Raw genomic sequence first — 23,194 nt, 5'->3', positions numbered from 1 at the left:
ACACATAATACAAAATGTACACAACACAAAATATACACAATACAAAATTTGCACAATAAATTACATACACATTATATAAAATGTTTATTATACACATGATACAAAAGGTACACAACACAAAATATACACAATAGAGGATTTGTACAATACATTACATACACATAATATACACATACTACAAAATCTACACAACACAAAATATACACAATACAAAATTTGTACAATACAAATAACAATATAGTTTATGTGGGTGAGATGAATATAGCTTAAAGAGGGATAGAAGAGGTTGAGCCAATTGAGATAATGATGACAAATACACACACACAAACACATTTGGTTGTGTTCCTTAACAACTAGGCAAACAGTCTCTTGTGTTTAGAGAGCTTAATGAATCTTTTTAGCCCATCAAGGCCTGTTGTTTTAATAATTTATTTGCTTGCACAGCCCATAAGGCCAGCATCAGATCAAAGACTATAGGGAAAATGATAGGGAGGAACTGAATTATGTATATATTTAATCGAGAACAATTGCAAGTTATTTTTGTGTATGTGTTGGTGCATGATTGTGAATGCATGGCATAGGTGCGCTTCAAATGTTGCGTCGATCCCATTTGTCATTTTGCTATGAGGTGTTATACGGGGTATGTGTTGAATTTTGAAGTCAAGAAAAGTGTTTTACAAATGCTAAACACTAAAGCTCCAGACTACAGCTATAGGTTGTCTGGCATTTTGCATTTATGCTTGTGGCAGGCGCTTCCCCCTGGAATTGAACCCGTGACCTTTACCCTGCTAACGTAATGCTCTACCAATTGAGCTACATGAACACTCACTATTTGGCACAGATAAAGTTTGACCCTGCTGAGAGGGGCATGAGAACGTCTCACGTGACATGACAGGCATTTCCTTTACTAGAGGAAATATGACGGACCTGTCCTCCGCTGACCCGTCAGAATCTAAACAAACCACGGCAACCCTTTTAACCCTATCCGCTGTCGACATCACAGAGCATTTCCTGAGCTCATGGGGTCGAGTGTCCCCCTCCTAGAGAACAGGAACTGAAACATACTGACGTTGTAAAGTGACGATATTACCATGTCAGGTCTGAGTAACTGTGGCAGAGGGAATGTAGTGGCGGTAATTAAAGGCAAACAGGAAGTGGTAGGGGTGTGAATTTCTTTTCTGAAACTGAAGAAATAATTCACCAAATATGAACCTTTCAGTTTTTTACTTGAAGGGGTGGCAATAAGACTGACATGACATCTTCATAATCATGACAAGACACATGTCATACACATGAAGGAGATTTTATGCACATATATGACAACTGTCATAAAATGTCATTAACTCAATTATGTCATTTGTAATGCAAAGACAGTACCATTAAGTGTTAATAATCTGTCAAATAGTTTAATAACAGCGTCATAAATATTTTTCTTGACCTCAACTACAGTGGTACAAATATAATTTGTCATTAAAATGTCATTAAGTGTCAATACTCCGTCAAATAGTTTAATAACAGCGTCATAAATATTTTTCTTGACCTCAACTACAGTGGTACAAATATAATTTGTCATTAAAATGTCATTAAGTGTTAATACTATGTCCAATAGTTTTATAACAGCGTCTTAAATATTTTTCTTGACCTCAACTACAGTGGTACAAATATAATTTGTCATTTAAATGTCATTAAGTGTTAATACTCTGTCAAATAGTTAAATAACAGCTTCATAAATATTTTTCTTGACCTCAACTTGTGAGGATTAGACAAGAACGAACCCAAATGCAGACAGGACTATGAAAATAATAATTTATTGACAAAAACAAGGAAAACAAAACCCACGAGGGGGCAAAACAAGACAGTATAAACACTACACTAAACTGACATAAAGCTAAACATAAACCAACATTAAACTACAGATAACAAACTAGACTAAAATACTCAATACTCACAAGGCAAGACTCTTTAACACGACAGGGATGGTAACAAGACGAACGCGCACTGGACAACAAACACAAGGACTCTTAAATAGGGAGAAAGTAAATTACATACACCTGGAAAATAATCACGAGTAAGGGATCGGGGAAAAAGTGACGAGACCTGGGAAATGTGTGGTCAGAATAAACCAATACAAAAACCACACATTTCCCACATAAAACATGGTACTGCCAGGACCCCGAACACAAAGACTAGATGTAATAAAACAGATGGTTTCAGACGGATCCTGACAGTAGCCCCCCCTTAAAGAGCGGCTACTAGACGCTCCTCAAGGGGAACACTTAACACGGGACAAAACAGACTGCATACAAGACATAACCCACGAAAACATAACAAAGACTAACAAGGGCAAACAGGAAAAAACTATGACAGGACTAGGGTGGGACAATAAAAATAACAAACAAGGGAGGGGGGGGTGGGGGAACACAAGAGTTCAAAGGGGGTGGTCCAGGGTGGGAGGGTGGCTTAAGGAGTCTGGGTGAACTTGGGGAGAGTTCTGGATGGTTCATGGCCGAAAATAGCAAAATCTGGCTGGGGTCGCGCTGGCTGCGGCCACGGCTGGGGTTGCGCTGGCTGCGCACACGGCTGGGGTTGCGCTGGCTGCGCACACGGCTGGGGTTGCGCTGGCTGCGCACACGGCTGGGGTTGCGCTGGCTGCGCACACGGCTGGGGTTGCGCTGACTGCGCACACGGCTGGGGTTGCGCTGGCGTCTGCGTCGAAGCCTCTGGGCGCTCTGGCGTCTGCGTCGAAGCCTCTGGGCGCTCTGGCGGCTGCGTCGACGGCTCTGGGCGCTCTGGCGACTGCGTCGACGGCTCTGGGCGCTCTGGCGACTGCGTCGACGGCTCTGGGCGCTCTGGCGACTGCGTCGACGGCTCTGGGCGCTCTGGCGACTGCGTCGACGGCTCTGGGCACTCTGGCGACTGCGTCGACGGCTCTGGGCGCTCTGGCGACTGAACCAGGTTCCCCTTCCTCCTGTTCTTCCTTCGGGGTCGCGGAGCAGATAGAGGATGTGGTGGTGCTCTTAAGTCGGAGGAGGACCCCCCAGACGAAGACTCCCAGGAGATCCTCCTCTCACACTTCCCTCGAAGGGACAGAGGCGGGGAGCGGCTCCCTGGAGCCGGAGGAGGGAGTTCGGGTCGGGTTCCGCCTGGCGTTGACTTCGGGTCCGCATACGAGCGGGTCATAAAACTCGTAACCCGTCTCGTATGCGGGACAGGAACCCCTTCCCCGTCTCGCCAGGCGACTACCGGTATACATGTCTGCTGGGTTCTTTGTTGGCGCGTTCGTAATGTGAGGATTAGACAAGAACGAACCCAAATGCAGACAGGACTAAGAAAATAATAATTTATTGACAAAAACAAGGAAAACAAAACCCACGAGGGGGCAAAACAAGACAGTATAAACACTACACTAAACTGACATAAAGCTAAACATAAACCAACATTAAACTACAGATAACAAACTAGACTAAAATACTCAATACTCACAAGGCAAGACTCTTTAACACGACAGGGATGGTAACAAGACGAACGCGCACTGGACAACAAACACAAGGACTCTTAAATAGGGAGAAAGTAAATTACATACACCTGGAAAATAATCACGAGTAAGGGATCGGGGAAAAAGTGACGAGACCTGGGAAATGTGTGGTCAGAATAAACCAATACAAAAACCACACATTTCCCACATAAAACATGGTACTGCCAGGACCCCGAACACAAAGACTAGATGTAATAAAACAGATGGTTTCAGACGGATCCTGACACAACTACAGTGGTACAAATATAATTTGTCATTAAAATGTCATTAAGTGTTAATACTATGTCCAATAGTTATATAACAGCGTCTTAAATATTTTTCTTGACCTCAACTACAGTGGTACAAATATAATTTGTCATTTAAATGTCATTAAGTGTTAATACTCTGTCAAATAGTTAAATAACAGCTTCATAAATATTTTTCTTGACCTCAACTACAGTGGTACAAATATAATTTGTCATTAAAATGTCATTAAGTGTTAATACTCTGTCAAATAGTTAAATAACAGCTGCATAAATATTTTTCTTGACCTCAACTACAGTGGTACAAATATAATTTGTCATTAAAATGTCATTAAGTGTTAATACTCTGTCAAATAGTTAAATAACAGCTTCATAAATATTTTTCTTGACCTCAACTACAGTCGTACAAATATAATTTGTCATTAAAATGTCATTAAGTGTTAATACTCTGTGAAATAGTTAAATAACAGCTTCATAAATATTTTTCTTGACCTCAACTACAGTCGTACAAATATAATGTGTCATTAAAATATCATTAAGTGTCAAAACTCTGTCAAATAGTTTAATAACAGCGTCATAAATATTTTTCTTGACCTCAACTACAGTCGTACAAATATAATGTGTCATTAAAATGTCATTAAGTGTCAATACTCTGTCAAATAGCTTAATAACAGCGCCATAAATATTTTTCTTGACCTCAGCTACAGTGGTACAAATATAATTTGTCATTAAAATGTCATTAAGTGTTAATACTCTGTGAAATAGTTAAATAACAGCTTCATAAATATTTTTCTTGACCTCAACTACAGTCGTACAAATATAATGTGTCATTAAAATATCATTAAGTGTCAAAACTCTGTCAAATAGTTTAATAACAGCGTCATAAATATTTTTCTTGACCTCAACTACAGTCGTACAAATATAATGTGTCATTAAAATGTCATTAAGTGTCAATACTCTGTCAAATAGCTTAATAACAGCGCCATAAATATTTTTCTTGACCTCAGCTACAGTGGTACAAATATAATTTGTCATTAAAATGTTATTAAGTGTCAATACTATGTCCAATAGTTTTATAACAGCGTCATAAATATTTTTCTTGACCTCAACTACAGTGGTACAAATATAATTTGTGCTCAAAATGTCATGACGACATCGACCCCCATATATGGTAAAGACAACACCAGCTGATACAGCTAGACGTTCAGTCACATGGGTTTAATGTTCGCTGCGTTAGAATTTATTTGGCAGATGTGTTTTCTCTCATTATTCGCATTCACTCTTTTTCGTAAAATCAAAAACCGCCCTAAGCCCCAAAATGTGCCTGTGAAGGTTCAGGTCCAAATACCCTATAGATCACATTTTATACCATTTTTGGGTGTGCAGGAAAATGTGCTGTTTTTGTGTGCGTGTCTCTTTAAATGCAAATGAGCAGCTGCTTCCCTCCCCGTTTACTGTATCTATACTAAAAAAACATACATTAGTTTTAATGAGAATTATGTGAACAAGATTTAAAATTAAAATTATTATTCGACTGTGGATGGTTGTGGGCGGAGCCTGCGCAAAGTGATGTCAGTTCTTTATCATTACAGGTTGGTTGTGTACACACACAGACGATACACATTAATGTTCAAGCAACATATAAAAGTGAATTTCTTATATTAGGTGACCTTTAAAATTCAATTAGAGGAGCAAATATTTCGTTTTAAAAGTACCACACTGTTTTCACCTTTTGAGGCTAAATCTACATGGAAATTTTTAAGCTGCTGATATAGAAAAGCAAGTATTAACTTTGATAAAAGACACTTTAACTTAAATTGTATCTTTCTTAATGCTTTCGTACTCGCAAGTCACACGTCATTAGTTTAATGAAACAAACGTAATAGCCAGTTGAGAAATGCATTAAAATCCTCACGACCCTTACGAAAAGTCAGCTAATGGTTTTATTATAGATAAAGTGAAATGTTCCTGTAGCCCACTTGGTAGAGCATTGTGTTAGCAGCGCAAAGGTTGTGGGTTCAAATTTCAAGGAAACACGCATACTGATACATCACCTCAATGGACTGTAAGTCACTTTGGATAGAAGCGTCTGCCAAATGTTTGTTTTCAACTCGTAACTAAGATTTTACTATAGTAACCATGTTTTATTTCTAGTAAAACCATTGTTAATTTAACCATTTAAAGGGTATTTCCACAGTTGCTTTATTTATGTCACTCCCAAAACCACACTAAATAAATTGTGGAATTTTGATATACTGCCCACCTTTGGAAGGAACAACCTATGAACAAATCACCAGACACAATTTATAGGATTTACCTCGGCCAAATGAGTTGAATGCTGTCATCTTATGATTTCCTCTTCTAGGAAAGCAGTTCTGGGTGTTCAAGGACACAATGCTACAGCCTGGCTATCCCCAGGACATCTCAATGTTTGGGAACGGCATGCCAGCACAGAGCATAGAGACAGCTGTCTGGTGGGAAGATGTGGCAAAGACCTACTTCTTCAAAGGAGACAGGTATGTGCGCAGCATGCGAGTGTTAGTCTATGCGTGCACGGCTGCGTTTGCTTACGTTCGCTTGGCCATCTGTGCCTGTGTTTGTGTGTTACTAATGTTTCCATTTATCTCTGTGGAGGTATTGGAGATACAATGAGGACATGAGAACAATGGACCCTGGTTATCCAAAATCCATCACGGTCTGGAAGGGGGTTCCGGATTCTCCGCAGGGAGCGTTTGTTGATAAAGCCAACGGTACGAGCCTATTGTCATAATTTAATTGAATTAATACAGTTTCGTTTGCATCCAGTTAGTTTGCCCATACTGGACAACTCTGTAGTCATCTTCTCACCCATGTCATGCTTAACCCTTTCACATGTATTTATTCTGCTCATGTGGAGCACAAAAGGATCTGTTAAAGGGACACGCCACTTTTTTTGAAAATATGCTCATTTTCCAGCTCCCCTAGAGTTAAACATTTGATTTTTACCGTTTTGGAATCCATTTAACTGATCTCTGGATCTATACTTTTAGCATAGCTTAGCATAGGGCTGGGCGATATGACCCAAAAAATTATCGAGAAAATGTTTTCCATATCAGTCGATATCGATAATTATCATGATAAATAACAAATCTTTACTCCTGTCAAATTTAAAGGCAGATTTTTGCTCCTGAATGAAAATTGTAAAAACCAGACAGTTAATAATGGTTTTAAACTACTTTTTATTCAGAACATGACAAATACAAAAACTAAAATCTTGTTTTAATGCATCTGTATTAAATGTAAATCTATTTGTTATGAAATCAACACATTTCTGACACAAAAGCAGCAGACTACTGTCCCTTTAAGACCCAAGACAGACTGCTTTAAGTTTCAATATACTGAGTAACAGCTGTTTATGTTCACTTAAACAAGAAAGAAAACTTAGTTCAGTGATCACGCGTGTGTTATACATATACGAACTATACACGCTGATAAATGGATGTCAAGGGTGTCACTTTGCTGTGGGAGCGCACATACCCAAACACTATATTCACTGCAGTGGTGGATCTGCTGCTTTTCCTCCGTTTCCTGAATTTGTGAATGTCCTGTAAATATACTTTTAAAGCTGGGCGGACGTGTGCGTGCGCAAGGCGGACGCTGAATGAAAGTAAAGTATACTGCACGCACCTGTGTCTGCTGTGTTTGACGAACCCTGTTTGCGCGTCCAACATTACACACAAGAAAATGTTTCCGCGCATTTGGATTCCGTGATTCCGTCCGCGTTATCCGCATCGCGAATTTCATAGGTCTCTACTAATAAATAAATAACTTGCCTCATCTTCCACTCCTTCAAGTCTGACTGTCACTGTGATTGTAAACCAACAGCGCGTGCCGCATCCGGAAGTGCTCGCGCAACATTACGCACAGTGCTTAAACATTATCGATCACTTATCGAACTGTCCTTATCGTTTTATCGAAAAAGTTTATATCGGTAAAATTATCGTTATCGAATTATCGCCCAGCCCTAGCTTAGCATAATTCATTGAATCTGATTAGACCATTAGCATCACGCTCAAAAATAACCAAAGTAAATTTTTCCTATTTGAAACTTGACCCTTCTGTAGTTACATCGTGTACTAAGACTGATGGAAAATAAAAGTTGCGATTTTCTAGGCCAATATAGCTATGAACTTTACTCTCATTCTGGCGTAATAATCAAGGACTTTGCACCCATACCATGGCTGCAGGAGGAGCAATGATATTACGCAGTGCCTGAAAATAGTCCCCTTGGTAATTTTTGGACACTGGGTAATATCATTGCGCCTCTCTTTGGTTATTTTTTAGCGCAATGCTAATGGTCTAATCAGATTCAATGGATTATGCTAAGCTATGCTCAAAGTGGTACCGCCAGACCAGGAGATCAGCTGAATGGATTCCAAAACGGTAAAAGTCAAATGTTAAACTCTAGGGGAGCTGGAAAATGAGCATATTTTCAAAATAAGTGGAGTGTTCCTTTAAAGTTGTATGCTGCTGTTTGCAAACAATGAAGCTGGATGAACCCCTAAAATAAAAAGCATCTTTACAGGTGGCAGATTTAGTGCATTTAGTATGTCAACATCAATTGAGGTTTGATTTCTTCTTGCATGGTCCTATTTGCATTCTGTACATATGAAGGTTATACAAAGTTGTCACAGATTTAAATCTCTTTGGCCGAGTGGGTACATCTTGCACAAGTTCAGTCCGTAGCTGCAGGCTTACAGGTCGCAGTCACACACATGCCATCTGTACCCGTCTCTTGTGCCAGGTTTGCTCATGGACGCATGTGTTCATCTGAGCGTGAAGGGTGGATTGATATTCTAGAGAAATTGTTTGGCTAACCACGCTTTGAAAGTGATTGTGGGCTTTGTTACAGCCCCGTCTCTCCACGTCACCCAAAAGGCCTCTGTGGGCGAGACAAAGTACAGAAAATTGACCCTAATTATGTGTCATCATGGCCAGCCGAACACAGAGAGATGGGAAACGACGGCTTTCTCTCGGCTCTATTTTTGTCTTAATGCAAGTGTCGACGTTGTGATAATGCAGCAAGTCTTTTGTTACGATTTTCTCCCTGGTTTAAGATCCGAGTTGTTCGCAGGTTCAGGTTCACCTTTTTTTTATGCGCGAGTCCTTTAAATTGGAATACATTTTTAATTTAATTGCTGTGAAAGTTTTATTGTTAAACAAGCGATCCAAACCATTTCATTCCTCTGTTTCTTTATTGTTATTGATTTGGTGTGGACTCCACTCTTTTCTTTTTAAAACTTAGGGAAAGATTTGCTAAACACAACAAATTAAATAAAGCGCAGATGGGAGTGAATATTTACTGACAAGGCGCATGTTAAAATACACAGGTGGAAAAATCGTATTTCCACAATGAGCAATGCAGTCTACCAAGAGCAGCGCAAAGTAGCGTAGGGTTGAAGAAATGTCTGGTGTATGAAATTGCATACTGTACGAAATTAAAAGAAGTGCCTAGTAGGGATGCTATCGCGATTAATCGTTAGCAGAATAAAAGTTTTTGTTTACATCACATATGTGTGTAAACTGTGTATAATAAATATAAATATGAACAGATTCATGTATAATTTTAAGAAAAAAAATGTATACATTAAGTATTTATATTTATATATAATATAAATTATACATAAATATACAAATGTATTTACACATGTAAACATTTCTAAAACATATACATGCATGTGTGTACATTTATTTATACAAAGTTATTATACACAGTTCACACACATATATGATCTAAACAAAAACTTTTATTCTGCTAACGATTAATCACGATTAATCGTTAAGCATCCCTAGTCATCGACCGTTAAAACAGTAAGTACTATATAGTGAATATGGATAGTATGAATGAAATCAGATGTACTTCATTGAGCCGCGTTATCGCTTTCTGACATTTTTTAATAAAACATCACCTCTCCTTCTTCTTCTTCGTTGGATAGCTCCTCTTCAAGGGGCTCATGGGATAGTAAAGTGTCTATCGAAAGAACTTTGGGATCTTGGTGGAGGTAATAGGTAATCCGGTTACTTTTCGCCTACTGTTTTTTTATACTACGAATTCTGACATACTACTCGCCTCGCCTACTGCTTTTCGCCTACTATATAGTATGAAAGTAGACGGTTTCTGATGCAGAGGTGTTGTTTTTGGTGGTAATTAATGGCACAAATTCCAGTAAATTAAAAAACAGCGGAAACCTTACCATATTTTCCTCCCGTAAATTTTCCACGCCTTTTGCGCTGGTGCATGCTGTAAGTAACTTTGGCCCTTAAATGATTAGGCCATTTTCTTAAAAAAAATCCAGATAATTTACTCACCACCATGTCATCCAAAATGTTGATGTCTTTCTTTGTTCAGTCGAAAAGAAATTATGTTTTTTGAGGAAAACATTCCAGGATTTTTCTCATTTTAATGGACCCCAACACCCCAACAGATTTAATCCAGTTTAAAATTGCCGTTTCAAAGGACTCTAAACGATCTCATACAAGGCATAAGGGTCTTAACTGGCGAAATCATTGTCATTTTTGGCAAGAAAAAAAAAATGCACTTTCAAACCACAACTTCTCCTCTTGCTTCGTTCGTGTGATGCACCAGCACGACCTCACGTAAACCGTTATCACGTCAAGAGGTCACGGATGACGTATGGAAACTACGCCCCAGTGTTTACAAGTGTGGAGTAAGAGGACCGTTCCGACGTTGTTGTATGTGGAATGATACAAATTAATGTCTTTGTGTCAGTTTATTGTTTAAAATGGTCTGCAAATGTGCTTTTCATATATGTAACACGTGACCTTTCGACGTCATTACGCAAGTACGTGATGTCGTGCTGGCAGTCACAGGACTGGAGATAGACGAGAAGTTGTGGTTTGAAAGTGCTTTTTTTCTTGTCAAAATGACAATTGTGTCGCTAGATAAGACCCTTATGCCTTGTTTGAGATCATTTAGAGTCCTTTGAAACTGCAAAAGTGTTGGGGTCCATTAAAGTCCATTAAAATGAGAAAAATCCTGGAATGTTTTCCTCAAAAAACATAATTTCTTCTCGACTGAACAAAGAAAGACATCAACATTTTGGATGACATGGTGGTGAGTAAATTCTCTGGATTTTATTTAAGAAAATTGACTAATCCTTTAATCTTCAAAGTTGTTCTTTGTGTGAATGGCCCATTAGTAATTTCAGATTACTAAAAAAACTGAAAATTCTGAGAATTTCTTTTCGACTTTTGCTTCTTGGTTTGACGGATAAAATGTGGTGGAGAGTGATGGGAAATGATTAGGCGAATAGAAGGGGGATGAACTCGTGACAGGTTAACACCTACGACACCATAACATTGTGCTGTCAGGCAAGCAACGAACAAAATCTAGTCATTTAGACGACTGAAGCGCTGTTACGCACAAAAAATCTCAATCTCTCGCTTTCTTCGTAAGAAATTAATGAATCGTGCAGATATAGATGTTAGAAAAATGAGACAGGTTGTCAGTCTGAGGATGCCAGCAGTTTCTGTGTCTTCTCCAGAATGGTGTCGCCCAGCCGAGTGTGGCCAATCAGCCGTGAGAAGCCTAGTCAGAGCTGTTATACAATGCTTTTTACATCTGTCTGACCGAGAACCTGCAGCAGTGATAGATCTGGTAACACGGTGGCTCTCGATCCAGTTTACATTTGAAATCAAGTGCTGGCACAGTACCAGATGTTGGAAGTCAAACCTCAGAATAAAAAACTAATGCACCAATTTTCTCTTAAAGGAATATTTTTTATAAAAAAATTATATTTTACTCGCCCCATGTCATCCAAAATGATGTTTATGTCTTTCTTTGTTCAGTCAAGAAGAAATAAAGTTTTTTACGGAAAACATTCCAGGATTTTTTCCATATAGTTTACAGTTTATACATTTTTTACTTTTAAGCAGTAACTTTTCCTCTTGCATTAGCCGTGTGATGCGCCAGCATGACCATCTCACGTATTATGTAATCACATCCAAATGTCACGTGTTACGTATGTAAAACACACACTTGCGACCCATTTTAAACAATAAACTGAGACAAAGACATTCATTAGTATCATTCCACATCCTTTTCTCCATACTGTGAACACTAGGCGGTAGTTTCAAATATATCTTGCGTGATCTTTCGACATGATTACGTAATACGTAAGGTCATGCTGGCACATCACAAGGCTAGTGCAAGATGAAAAGTTGTGGTTAAAAAGTTTCTTTTTTAATTTTTTTTTTGGTTAAAAATGACAATCGTTTTGCTAAATAATACTCTCGGTTGGACTGTAACTATGTACACTGCAAAAAAATTATTTTCAAGTCTAAAAACTAGACTTATTATCTTGGGTCGTTTTGCTCATCAAGAAAAGCATCTTAATTTAAGAATTTTTTGATATTTTTACTGAAAACAAGACAAAAATACTAAGAAATTGTGAGTGGGCGTGGCTTACAAGATTTTGATAACTTATTTTTTTTCACTTGGCATTTTTCCATCATATTTTGAAGAAAAATACCCACAGTGCAAAAAATGATTTTCAAGAAAAAAAAAATTCTTAGTATTTTTGTCTTGTTTTCAGCAAAATATCAAAGAATTCTTAAATTAAGATCTATTTTCTTGATGAGCAAAACGACCCATGAAAATAAGTCTAGCTTTTAGACCAAAAATATCAAATTTAAGTGATTTTGTGCATAAAACAAGCGAAAAAATCTGCCAATGGGGTAAGCAAATTTTTCTTGAATTTTTCAACGTTATCAAACTAAATTGAGTGTGTAAGAAAAATGTTCAAGATTTTTTGCTTACCCCATTGGCAGATTTTTTTTGCTTGTTTTATGCACAAAATCACTTCAGTTTGACATTTTTGGTCTAAAAACTAGACTTATTTTCTTGGGTCGTTTTGCTCAAGAAAAAGCATCTTTATTTAAGAAATTTTTGATATTTTTACTGAAAAAAAGACAAAAATACTAAGATTTTTTTTCTTGAAAATAATTTTTTGCAGTGCATATTTTAGAGTTTATAAGCAGAGAAAAAATATAGATAGGATGAAACGTTTTTTTTTTCCCGTTTTGTTTGTTTGTTTGTTTGTTTGTTTATTGTTTGTTTGAAAGCAGAGGGTCTGTTCTTTCATTTGATATATTTGTATGTTTATATATTTTTTGAAGCAAATTTTCCTGGAAGGCATTTTATGAAACTTGTGAAAATCACAAAAAATGCTGGCGGACAACTTTTTAAAAAAAATGTCTGGCGGGGAATGAGTTCATATCTGACTTAACAGGTTCTTTTCGCTAGTCTACGCATGCATGATCACCAATGTTTCCTGTCTGTGTTTGCTTGCCCTGCAGGTTTTACGTACTTCTACAAGGGTAAAGAGTATTGGAAATTCAACAATCACCGGCTACGAGTTGAACCCGGCTACCCTCGCTCCATCCTAAAGGATTTCATGGGTTGCGACCTCACGCCCATCGATCCCGACAGGCAGCCAAAGGAAGACGTGGACATCGTTATCAAACTGGACAACGAAGCCAGCACGGTCAAAGCCATCGCTATCGTCATTCCCTGCGTCCTGGCGGTTTGCTTGGTTGTGTTGATCTACACCGTCTTTCAGTTCAAGAGGAAGGGTACACCTCGACACATACTTTATTGCAAACGCTCCATGCAGGAGTGGGTGTGAGTTACAGCCGCCATGTACTCTTCTACAGCCACTAGACAAAGTGGCGTTGGCAACCTAAACTTACAGACTTTGGCTCTTCACCTGCGTGAAGGAGATCAGAGAGAGCCTTTGCTTTGATTCCCCCTTCAGGAGATGATGGGCGCATTCCCCCGAAACTCCCCACTCTTCTCCCATTGGCCGATGCACCCGCCGTAAGACTCGGGAGACTCGGTTCTCTCACGGTGCATTGCGACAACCAGTGCCACTTCAGGTTTTCACTGTTTGGCGTCGAAGTGTTTGCTGTACCTTTTAGGTTTTACGACTGCACGCTTAAAACAGGAAACAAACGAAAACGTATCCATCGAAGTAGGAGTCCGTTTTTTATCTTTAAGTATTTTTCGGTTGGCTCCGGTTTATAATTTATTTTCGAAACAAACAGAAATATTTACGATTCCCTTTAAAGCACTCCCAAACCAAATAAAAACTTTCTCTCCAAAGAGGATCTTTTTTTTCTATACGTATTTTTTCTCCCTGCTCGAAATACTTCGCAGTGATATGTAGTGGGGAATTCTCGACTGTTTCTGGCAGTCTGTGTGAAAACCAGGGGCCAAAATATTTTGCAATATTTTAACAGCCTTAATTATGGATGGTGTTGTTTGCTTTTATTTCTCTTGATTTTCATTTATTGTAATTTTCGACTAACGCTTTGTTCGTCTATTGGAAAAGGCGGCGCAATATAGCTTTGCTCCTCTTTGTCTGATTTGAGATCAAAAGTCGTGGTTAACCTCATTTTGTCAGCAGGGTCGCAGGGACGGGACTCCTCTGCGTAACACGAAGCATATCAGTCAAAACAGAGGAAAGACCAAGCCACTGCAATGACAAAAAGTTTATTGCGATCGTCTGACGCTTGAATCATCCGCTCACTTGTTTGGTTGTGTTTACAGACTTTTTCCAGATTCAAGAATTCGTTTCTTCCTCTTCCGAAAGGTTGCTCCGTACGTCAGAGCATGTCACCCTCTTCGGACCGCCTTGTTTGTAGGTCTACAACCTTGAGACGTACGCTTCACAGGAACCAGAACAACCCGATTAACTCAGGACAGCGCTTGATTCAAAATGTATGCAAGCCTTCCTCATTCAATTCTGTGTCTTTATCAATCGAGAAGAAAATCAATGTCATATCTCACCAATGCTTGCGATTGAAAGTTAGCCTACTGCAATAGGATTGGACGATATGTTTTTTGGCGTTGCAGTCAAAGATTTTTGCTTGCATTGACATTTTTACGTTTGTTTCTTTTTCGGTACAGTACAATTGAAGAAAATTTTATTGTCTCAACCTCAAAAATTAAAGTGGTACTTAAAAGTGCCGAGCTGTCGACCGGCAAGTTTTCTTTATATGCGACAAATGCAGATAAAAGAGAAAATGTATGCTAATGCACTCCGGTTTAAAGGAAACAAGAGATGAGTGTTTCTGCCAAGCAGTGTTTTGAATGTGTGTCTGTACTGATGCTTGATTTATTTCTGCTTTTATTTCACTCTTAAAAAATGAAGAAAAAAAAGGGACATATTCAAATTCATGTGTATCATGACACGGTTTGGGACAAACAGTCCTGACAGACTTAATAAATTAATCAGTATATGATTAAAATGACTTTAAGCGCTTTGTTCATATCTACATGTTGTAAAAAAGGTTACAAAAACACACCATGGTTTTACGATTGATTTCTGGTTTATTCCATTTAAATATGTGATTTTTGTAAAACTCTTTCAGGTTCCCTTTCTTTCTTTCTTTCTGTTACTCACAGCATTTATTTCCAAATGTTGAGATTTGCCACAGTCAAAGAAATGTCAGCTTTGAAAAACGAACAGGAAACTGCAATCATATTAAATAATGCAGAAAACGGTGAAATATCAAACCTGAATTTGTCAAAGCTGCAGGTGCTGTGGTTATATTTAGCTAGCATGATAGGAATCAGAGCATGCACTGCAAAAAATGATTTTCAAGAAAAGATTTTCTTAGTATGTTTGTCTTGTTTTCAGTAAAAATATCTAAAAAAGATTCTTAAATTAAGATGCTTTTTCTTGATGAGCAAAATGACCCAAGAAAAACAGTCTAGTTTTTAGACCAAAAATATAAAATGTAAGTGATTTTGTGCATAAAACAAGCAAAAAAATCTGCCAATGGGGTAAGCTAATTGTTCTTAAAATTTTCTTGAATTTTGTGTTTATGAATAAAGTAAACTTATTTCAAGAATTTTTTTATTCCATTGCCAGATTTATTTATTTTTTTGCATGTTTTAAGCACTAATTTACATAAAGTTTATATTTTTGGTCTAAAAACTAGACTTATTTAGCTAGGTCAGTTTGCTCTTTAAGAAAATTCATCTTAATTTAAGAATTCTTAGATATTTTTACTGTAAACAAGACAAAAATAAACTGCAAAAAATTATTTTCAGGAAAAAAAATATTTGTATTTTTGTCTTGTTTTCAGTAAAAATATAAAAAAATTCTTAAATTAAGATGAAATTTCTTGATGAGCAAAACTACCCCAAAAAATAAGTCTAGTTTTTAGACCAAAAATATCAAATTTAAGTGATTTTGTGCATAAAACAAGAAAATAAATCTGCCAATGGGGTAAGCAAAAAAATCTTGAAAATTTTTCTTAAACACTAAATTCAAGTAAAAGTAAAGAAAAATTTGCTTACTCCATTGGCAGATTTCTTTTCTTGTTTTATGCACAAAATCACTTAAATTTGATATTTTTGGTCTAAAAACTAGACTTATTTACCTAGGTAATTTTGCTCATCAAGAAAATTTATCTTAATTTAAGAATTCTTAGATATTGTTACTGTAAACAAGACAAAAATACTACACTGCAAAAATGATTTTCAAGAAAAACAATTTGTATTTTTGTCTTGTTTTCAGTAAAAATATCTAAATATTCTTAAATTAAGATGCTTTTTCTTGATGAGCAAAACTACCCTACACTCTAAAAACAAACAGTGCTATATAGCACCAAAAGTGGTTCTTTGCCCATAATCATAGAAGAACCGTTTTTAGTGCCATATAGCACCAGTGAAGCACCTGTGAAGAACCAAATAGGGGCCATATAGCACCACATATGGTTTTACATAGCACTATTTGGTTCTACACAGGTGCTTTACTGGTGCTTCACCGGTGCTATATGGCACTAAAGCGGTTCTTCTATGATTACGAGCAAAGAACCACTTTTGGTGCTATATAGCACCGTTTGTTTTTAGAGTGTAGATAATAAGTCTAGTTTTTAGACCAAAAATATCGAATTTAAGTGATTTTGTGCATAAAACAAAAAATCTGCCAATGAGGTAAGCAAAAAAATCTTGAACATTTTTCCTAAACACTAAATTCAAGAAAAAATTCTAGAAAAATTTGCTTACCCCATTGGCAGATTTATTTGCTTGTTTTATACACAAAATCACTTAAATTTGATATTTTTGGTCTAAAAACTAGACTTGTTTTCTTGGGCCGTTTTGCTTATCAAGAAAATACATCTTAATTTAAGAATTTTTTGATATTTTTACTGAAAACAAGACAAAAATACTAAGAATTTTTTTTCTTGAAAATCACTTTTGCAGTGTAAGTAAGAAAGTCATGTTTTGCAGTTTAAAATATGATGGGCCGGGGCATCTAGTAGTACTGGCCAAGTGAAAATGTAAACAGGACAGACCCGCCTGATGCAGATCCAGCCATCTGTGTTTTAGTTCGAATCCAACTCAGCCGAATCACTGCAGACATTTTTACTGTAAGAATAACATGTGATGAGAACTGCCGATGTCATCATTTACTGTATCTGTGGATTACTCATGTTTATGGATTTAAAGCGACCAGCAATGCTGATAGTAGGGACGTGCTGAACTAGTATCTTTTTAAACTAGTTGGTGGATCGTCTGTACAAATTGTAAACTTGTCAGTCTTAAGTATGCTCTGTGTTTTTAAGTAAGCTCTGAGGAAAATGTGGAAATCAGGAACATTGGTGGGTTTGGTGAAGATTTGTTGCAGAAATGGTGCTTTGATAGTTTTAGTGACATCACTGTAAAAGACGAATTTAGAGATACACTTAAGAGTGAGTTACACGTTGTCAACATTTCCAAAACCTTCTTTGAGAAGTATGCATATAAATTTAGGTAACTCACTACTTGGCTCAATACATGCCATTTTTCCAGGGCGTGTCCTGGCCAGGATTTCTGGTGCGTCTTCCGGAAGTCGTATTTTTCGAACGCTTACGTCATTTATTATTGTAATTTATTATTTCAGGTTCTATTTCAGAAAAGCAAGCATTAAATTTTAAGGTAAAAATGAAAGTACAATGATTGTGTATGTTTTTAACTGAAATGTAGGAACCTCGATGCGATCGACAAATATGACTTCCGGAAGACGCACCCCTAATCCTGGCCAGGCCGCGTCCTGGAAAAATTAAATGTATGGTCACCCTATACTTAGCCTAACTACACTGTGGAAAATGTATCTGCCTTAACGGAGTCATATGATGTAGCTAAAAATAACATTGTTTTGTTTATTTGGAGTAATGCAAAGTGTTTACGCCGTTTAAGTTTCAAAAAACACATTATTTTCCACGCACCGTACACTATTGTTGCTCCTCAATGCCCTGCCTATCTGAAACGTGTTGATTTTTCGAAGCTCTAAGTGCGGTGTGCTCTGATTGGGCACCTCATCAGTGTGTTGTTATTGGCCGAATACCTCCAGCATGTGACGGAAATGTTACGCCCCTTACCATATTTGGAATATCAGCTCCCAAAGCACATTGTCTCCATGACTTGGGGGCAGCGACAACAATTCAGCGAAAATAAAAGTTACGCCTTTCTTTGCGTATACATTTGATGTTACGCAAATCTTCCACACAGTGACATAGATATATGGGGGCGTGTTTGAATGAGGACTTTTAGAAAAAAAACAAAAAAACACAAAAAAGAGGACTATTAGGAAGGACTTTAAGATAGAATATCTCTTTCGGTACACGGGGAGAAAACGTTAACGCTTGGCCAACAGCCAATCACAGTGGCCGCAACACATGCTCCAGTCTTGTATAATCGTAACTGGTTGTCTCGCACATGATTGGCTGACGCACACGTTGGTGCTTGAAAATTTTACAAATGTTTGACTTCTGCCGTGAGCAACGGCAGTGGCGTTGATGGATCCACAATTCAGTTTGGCAACGCATGACGTCATCCATTAAAAGTAAATGAGAAGCGTTAATGCTTACGCCCCGTGTGAATGTACTGGTAGGGTTGAGACTTTAATCTTTGCGACTTTACGTATCTTATATTTGCACAAACAGCTTTGAAAACTCCAAAGAAAAAGAAAAACATGAAATCGCATCATATGACCCCTTTAAATGTTTAAGTTTAATCAGATTGGCTGTGCAAGACTAATTTAATAAAATTTGACTCGTAATGATTTGATTTAACTTATCAGTGTAAGTAACTTTAACCACCTCTCTAACTGAGTGTACAGGTGCAAGAAATATCAAACAGTAAAGTGAGGTTTGTGTAGATTTATTCTTCAGGCGTAGGAAAGTAAATGTGATCCCTCCTGAGAGTTTTCTGTCTTGCTAACAGATCTTGTGGTGCTAACAGGACTTACACTGGTGGTGAGCGTCATTCTGTAATCTTTTGGTGCTGTTATTATTTTAGACATTATGGATTTAAACTTGATTAATAGAGGTCCAGACAGGAATAATGTATTTGTGCTCATGTAGCACCATTCAATATAATGCATGCATGGTTTCATGTTTTAAAAGGCTTCTTATATTTCTCATGTGCTCTCCGAGACAGCAGACGACTCTGGTACGGATCCGGCCCCGAGTCGTCTGATGTCTGGGCTGTAAGCGTTAAGGAATTCGTGCGGTTCGTAGGCCTCATGTCGGTGCTAGACTTTGAATTATGTTTACAGTTGAGAATTTATAGCAAGTGGAAACACTGAGGACGTGTTTTTCCTTTTTTGCTTTTATTGCGTTTATTTTCTGAATTAACCGTCTCAATTTCACAAACTGCTAGCATTATCATCTATGCTAATCGTTATCATCCTCATTTTCTTTCCTTTTTTTCTGTTTATCATCTCCCATCTGTATTTTAAACATAATGACAATTCAAATGGAGAAAACGAAGTATTTGTACTCGTATTCATTCTGTCTGTATCCATGCATTTGTGATGTATCTGTTGACGATCCATTTCATTGATCAATAAACTCATTTGAACATATTTACCGAATCAGTTTAGCGTTCATCTTCATGTTTCTTTATATCCTCCCTCTTATGGTTGTTACATATTGTGTCATTCCTGTTTCCAAAAATGATTCATTCTAATAAGCTCAACGTGTTGCGTTGTATATGCTAGCTTAACCAAAAAGCTCTGCTGGTCCACCAGTAAGACCAATGCAAAACCAGCCTATACTGTAAAAAGTGACACGTTGGATTAACTTAAAATATTACTTCAGTTGGTAACAATGAAAAAAAATTCACTTACATTTTCACTTTACTTCATTTTTTAAGTGTTGCTTATTTTTATTTTATTCACTTTTTACAGTGTAGACCAACAGGTGGCATTTCAACACTGATGCATGATGGGTTTATATAGGATACAGCTCATGACAAATTGTTAAAAGCATTTTACACTAAAGCAATGCGATTTCATGATATAAAAGTATAAAACTGCAAATTAAGTTAGCCTAAAATATATATGTGCTATCACTTGATCAGTAGGCATGTTCCCTGACAATAAAACCCATGACCTATGTTGCTTAAGATACAGAAACAATTGCAAACAAGTTATACCTAAATAAATTATTCAACAATTATTACATGCTTTACATGTTTTTAGACCAATTCCCTTACAGCATTACCCGGTCTATTTCCTTATCCTACACTTTTCCCCTGGTATTGGAAACGGTTCTGTTGCGTAATCTGATTACAGACTTGAAATGTAAATATGTTGCGGTAATTGCCAAGTTCAATTTAATTTAAGTGCTTAGTGTTCTTTTAAATTATATTATTTCCCCTAATTTGAAAACGTGAAATATAATGTCTTTATGAGCGTCTCTAGAACCAGATGTGCATTGATTCAGCCCAGCTAGAAGGCACGTTTACAATGAGTGATCATTATCTTCATTAGTGCTGAAGAGATTCAAACTGCAGGAAGAGATTAGCTTCATTTCTCAGAATATTGACTTTCTGTGACCGTTTATTGTCCTTTCGTCCCTGCCTTACGGACTACACTGTTAGACCCTACTAACACACATTTACCGGCATAACCTGAATATGCCACCCATTGACTCCAATGTCATGTGTTAGGCCCCTCCCACTTACACTGCCCATAAAATAGCCTAAAAATATTGGGTTTGTTCTTTATGCAGTGCTGCATCACAGACTCCGCCCACTGACTCTGATAACAATACAGCTCACAGAATCCGCCCAATGACTTCATTAACCAATGCATATCGCAGACTCCGCGCCCACTGACTTCAATGACCAATGCATCTCTCAGACTCCGCCCACTGACTCCAATAACCAATGCCTCTTGCAGACTCCGCCCACTGACTCCAATAACCAATGCATCTCGCAGACTCCGCCCACTGACTCCAATAACCAATGCATCTCGCAGACTCCGCCCACTGACTACAATAAACCATTGCATCTCACAGACTCCGCCCACTGATTCTAATAACCAATACAGCTTATAAACTCAACCCAATGACTTTAATAACCAATACATCTCACAGACTCCGCCCACTGATTCTAATAACCAATACAGCTTATAGACTCCGCCCACTGACTCAAATAACCAATGCATCTCACAGACTCCGCCCACTGACTCCAATACCAATGCATCTCACAGACTCCACCCACTGACTCTATTAACAATACAGCTCACAGACTCCGCCCACTGACTCTAATAACAATACAGCTCACAGACTCCGCCCACTGACTCCATTAACGAATGCCTCTTGCAGACTCCGCCCACTGGCTCCAATAACCAATACATCTCACAGTCTCCGCCCACTGACTCCAATAACCAATGCAGCTTATAGACTCCACCCAATGACTTTAATAACCAATGCATCTTGCAGACTCTGCCCACTGACTCCAATAAACCATTGCATCTCACAGACTCCGCCCACTGACTCCAATAAACCATTGCATCTCACAGACTCCGCCCACTGACTCCAATAACCAATGCATCTCACAGACTCCGCCCACTGATTCTAATAACCAATACAGCTTATAGACTCAACCCAATGACTTTAATAACCAATAGACTCCGCCCACTGATTCTAATAACCAATACAGCTTATAGACTCCGCCCACTGACTCAAATAACCAATGCATCTCACAGACTCCGCCCACTGACTCCAATACCAATGCATCTCACAGACTCCACCCACTGACTCTATTAACAATACAGCTCACAGACTCCGCCCACTGAATCTAATAACAATACAGCTCACAGACTCCGCCCACTGACTCCATTAACGAATGCCTCTTGCAGACTCCGCCCACTGGCTCCAATAACCAATACATCTCACAGTCTCCGCCCACTGACTCCAATAACCAATGCAGCTTATAGACTCCACCCAGTGACTTTAATAACCAATGCATCTCACAGACTCCGCCCACTGACTCCAATAACAATGCATCTTGCAGACTCCGCCCACCAACTCCAATAACAATGCATCTCAGAGACTCCTCCTACTGAGTCCAATAGGTGTGTTCGAGATCATCCGGCGCTGCGCAGACCGATCGGCGAGGTTTGCCGCTTGCAGTCGAGGGAGGAACTTAAGACGGAGCCGTCAAGCCGGACACCTGCTGCTTGCCGTAGTGACGTGTGCGCCATGTTTTTTTGTTTTTAATCGCAAATGAAGTGAATAAGATGCTGAATTTGATAAAAACAAACCTTTTAATAAAAAGTTGCAACCAGAAACATTTTATATCGGATATTTTAATTGCTGCTTATACTGTATACCCGAAAATAACGGGAAACAAGCCTATATTATTAAAATACCAATAGAGTTTGTTATTTTCATTTTTATTTTATTACACGACACAATATAACATATTTAAGCATATTAAAGTGTTTTTTCCTGTTTTAAAACATGAATTTATAATGTTTATTAGTGGAAATAAAGGTTGGATTAAACTTGAGACGCACGTGATCGTTGTCATCAGTGAGGCGACCAATCACGTAAAGCTGTTACGTCATCACAACTCCGTGCAGCCGCTCTGGAGAGGCTGCACCGGCTGAGCTAGCCGGCTGCTCTCGAAACGCTCTCGCGGTTCTTAAAAACCATATGACACAGTCACGTGCCTGCAGCACCAGCTGAAGTCGGACAAAATTACTAACCGGAATGCACTGCTTCAAGTCAGCCGCCGATCGGTCTGCGCAGAGCCGCATGAAGTCGAACACACCTAATAACGAATGCATCTAACAGACCCCGCCCACTGACTCCACTAACAATGAATCTTGCAGACTCCGCCCACTGACTCCAATAACAATACAGCACACAGTCTCCGCCCACTGATTTAACTTATCAAAACAATTGACAGATTCAACTCACTGACTCATTTACATCCATAACTCACTCACACAATCACCAAACATCCTAAGGACTTATATAATGCATTAGGAAAGCAAACCCAATTAAACCCATAACTGATTAGTCCACTTAGATCCTTGTGCAATATCACATGCTAATGTTTCTAACC

At 38.2% G+C, this 23,194-nt stretch overlaps 1 protein-coding gene across 2 annotated transcripts in view; it reads left to right on the top strand.

Moving 5' to 3' along the window:
- Positions 1-15,090, top strand: part of LOC135740307 (matrix metalloproteinase-16-like) — an 87,784-nt gene extending 72,694 nt beyond the window's left edge. For both annotated transcript variants that reach the window (XM_065258536.1, XM_065258537.2), the window contains 3 exons: positions 6,143-6,293; positions 6,412-6,527; positions 13,135-15,090. In XM_065258536.1, coding sequence (XP_065114608.1) covers positions 6,143-6,293; positions 6,412-6,527; positions 13,135-13,463 — 596 coding nt within the window. In that variant the 3' untranslated portion in view covers positions 13,464-15,090. The remainder of the gene's footprint in view (positions 1-6,142; positions 6,294-6,411; positions 6,528-13,134) is intronic.
- Positions 15,091-23,194: the final 8,104 nt, after the last annotated feature.

Source organism: Paramisgurnus dabryanus, chromosome 22 (genome assembly GCF_030506205.2).
Source record: "Paramisgurnus dabryanus chromosome 22, PD_genome_1.1, whole genome shotgun sequence".
NCBI classification, from domain to species: domain Eukaryota; kingdom Metazoa; phylum Chordata; class Actinopteri; order Cypriniformes; family Cobitidae; genus Paramisgurnus; species Paramisgurnus dabryanus.
Note: the sequence above shows the minus strand (reverse complement) of the source record. Positions and strands in the feature narration are given on the sequence as shown.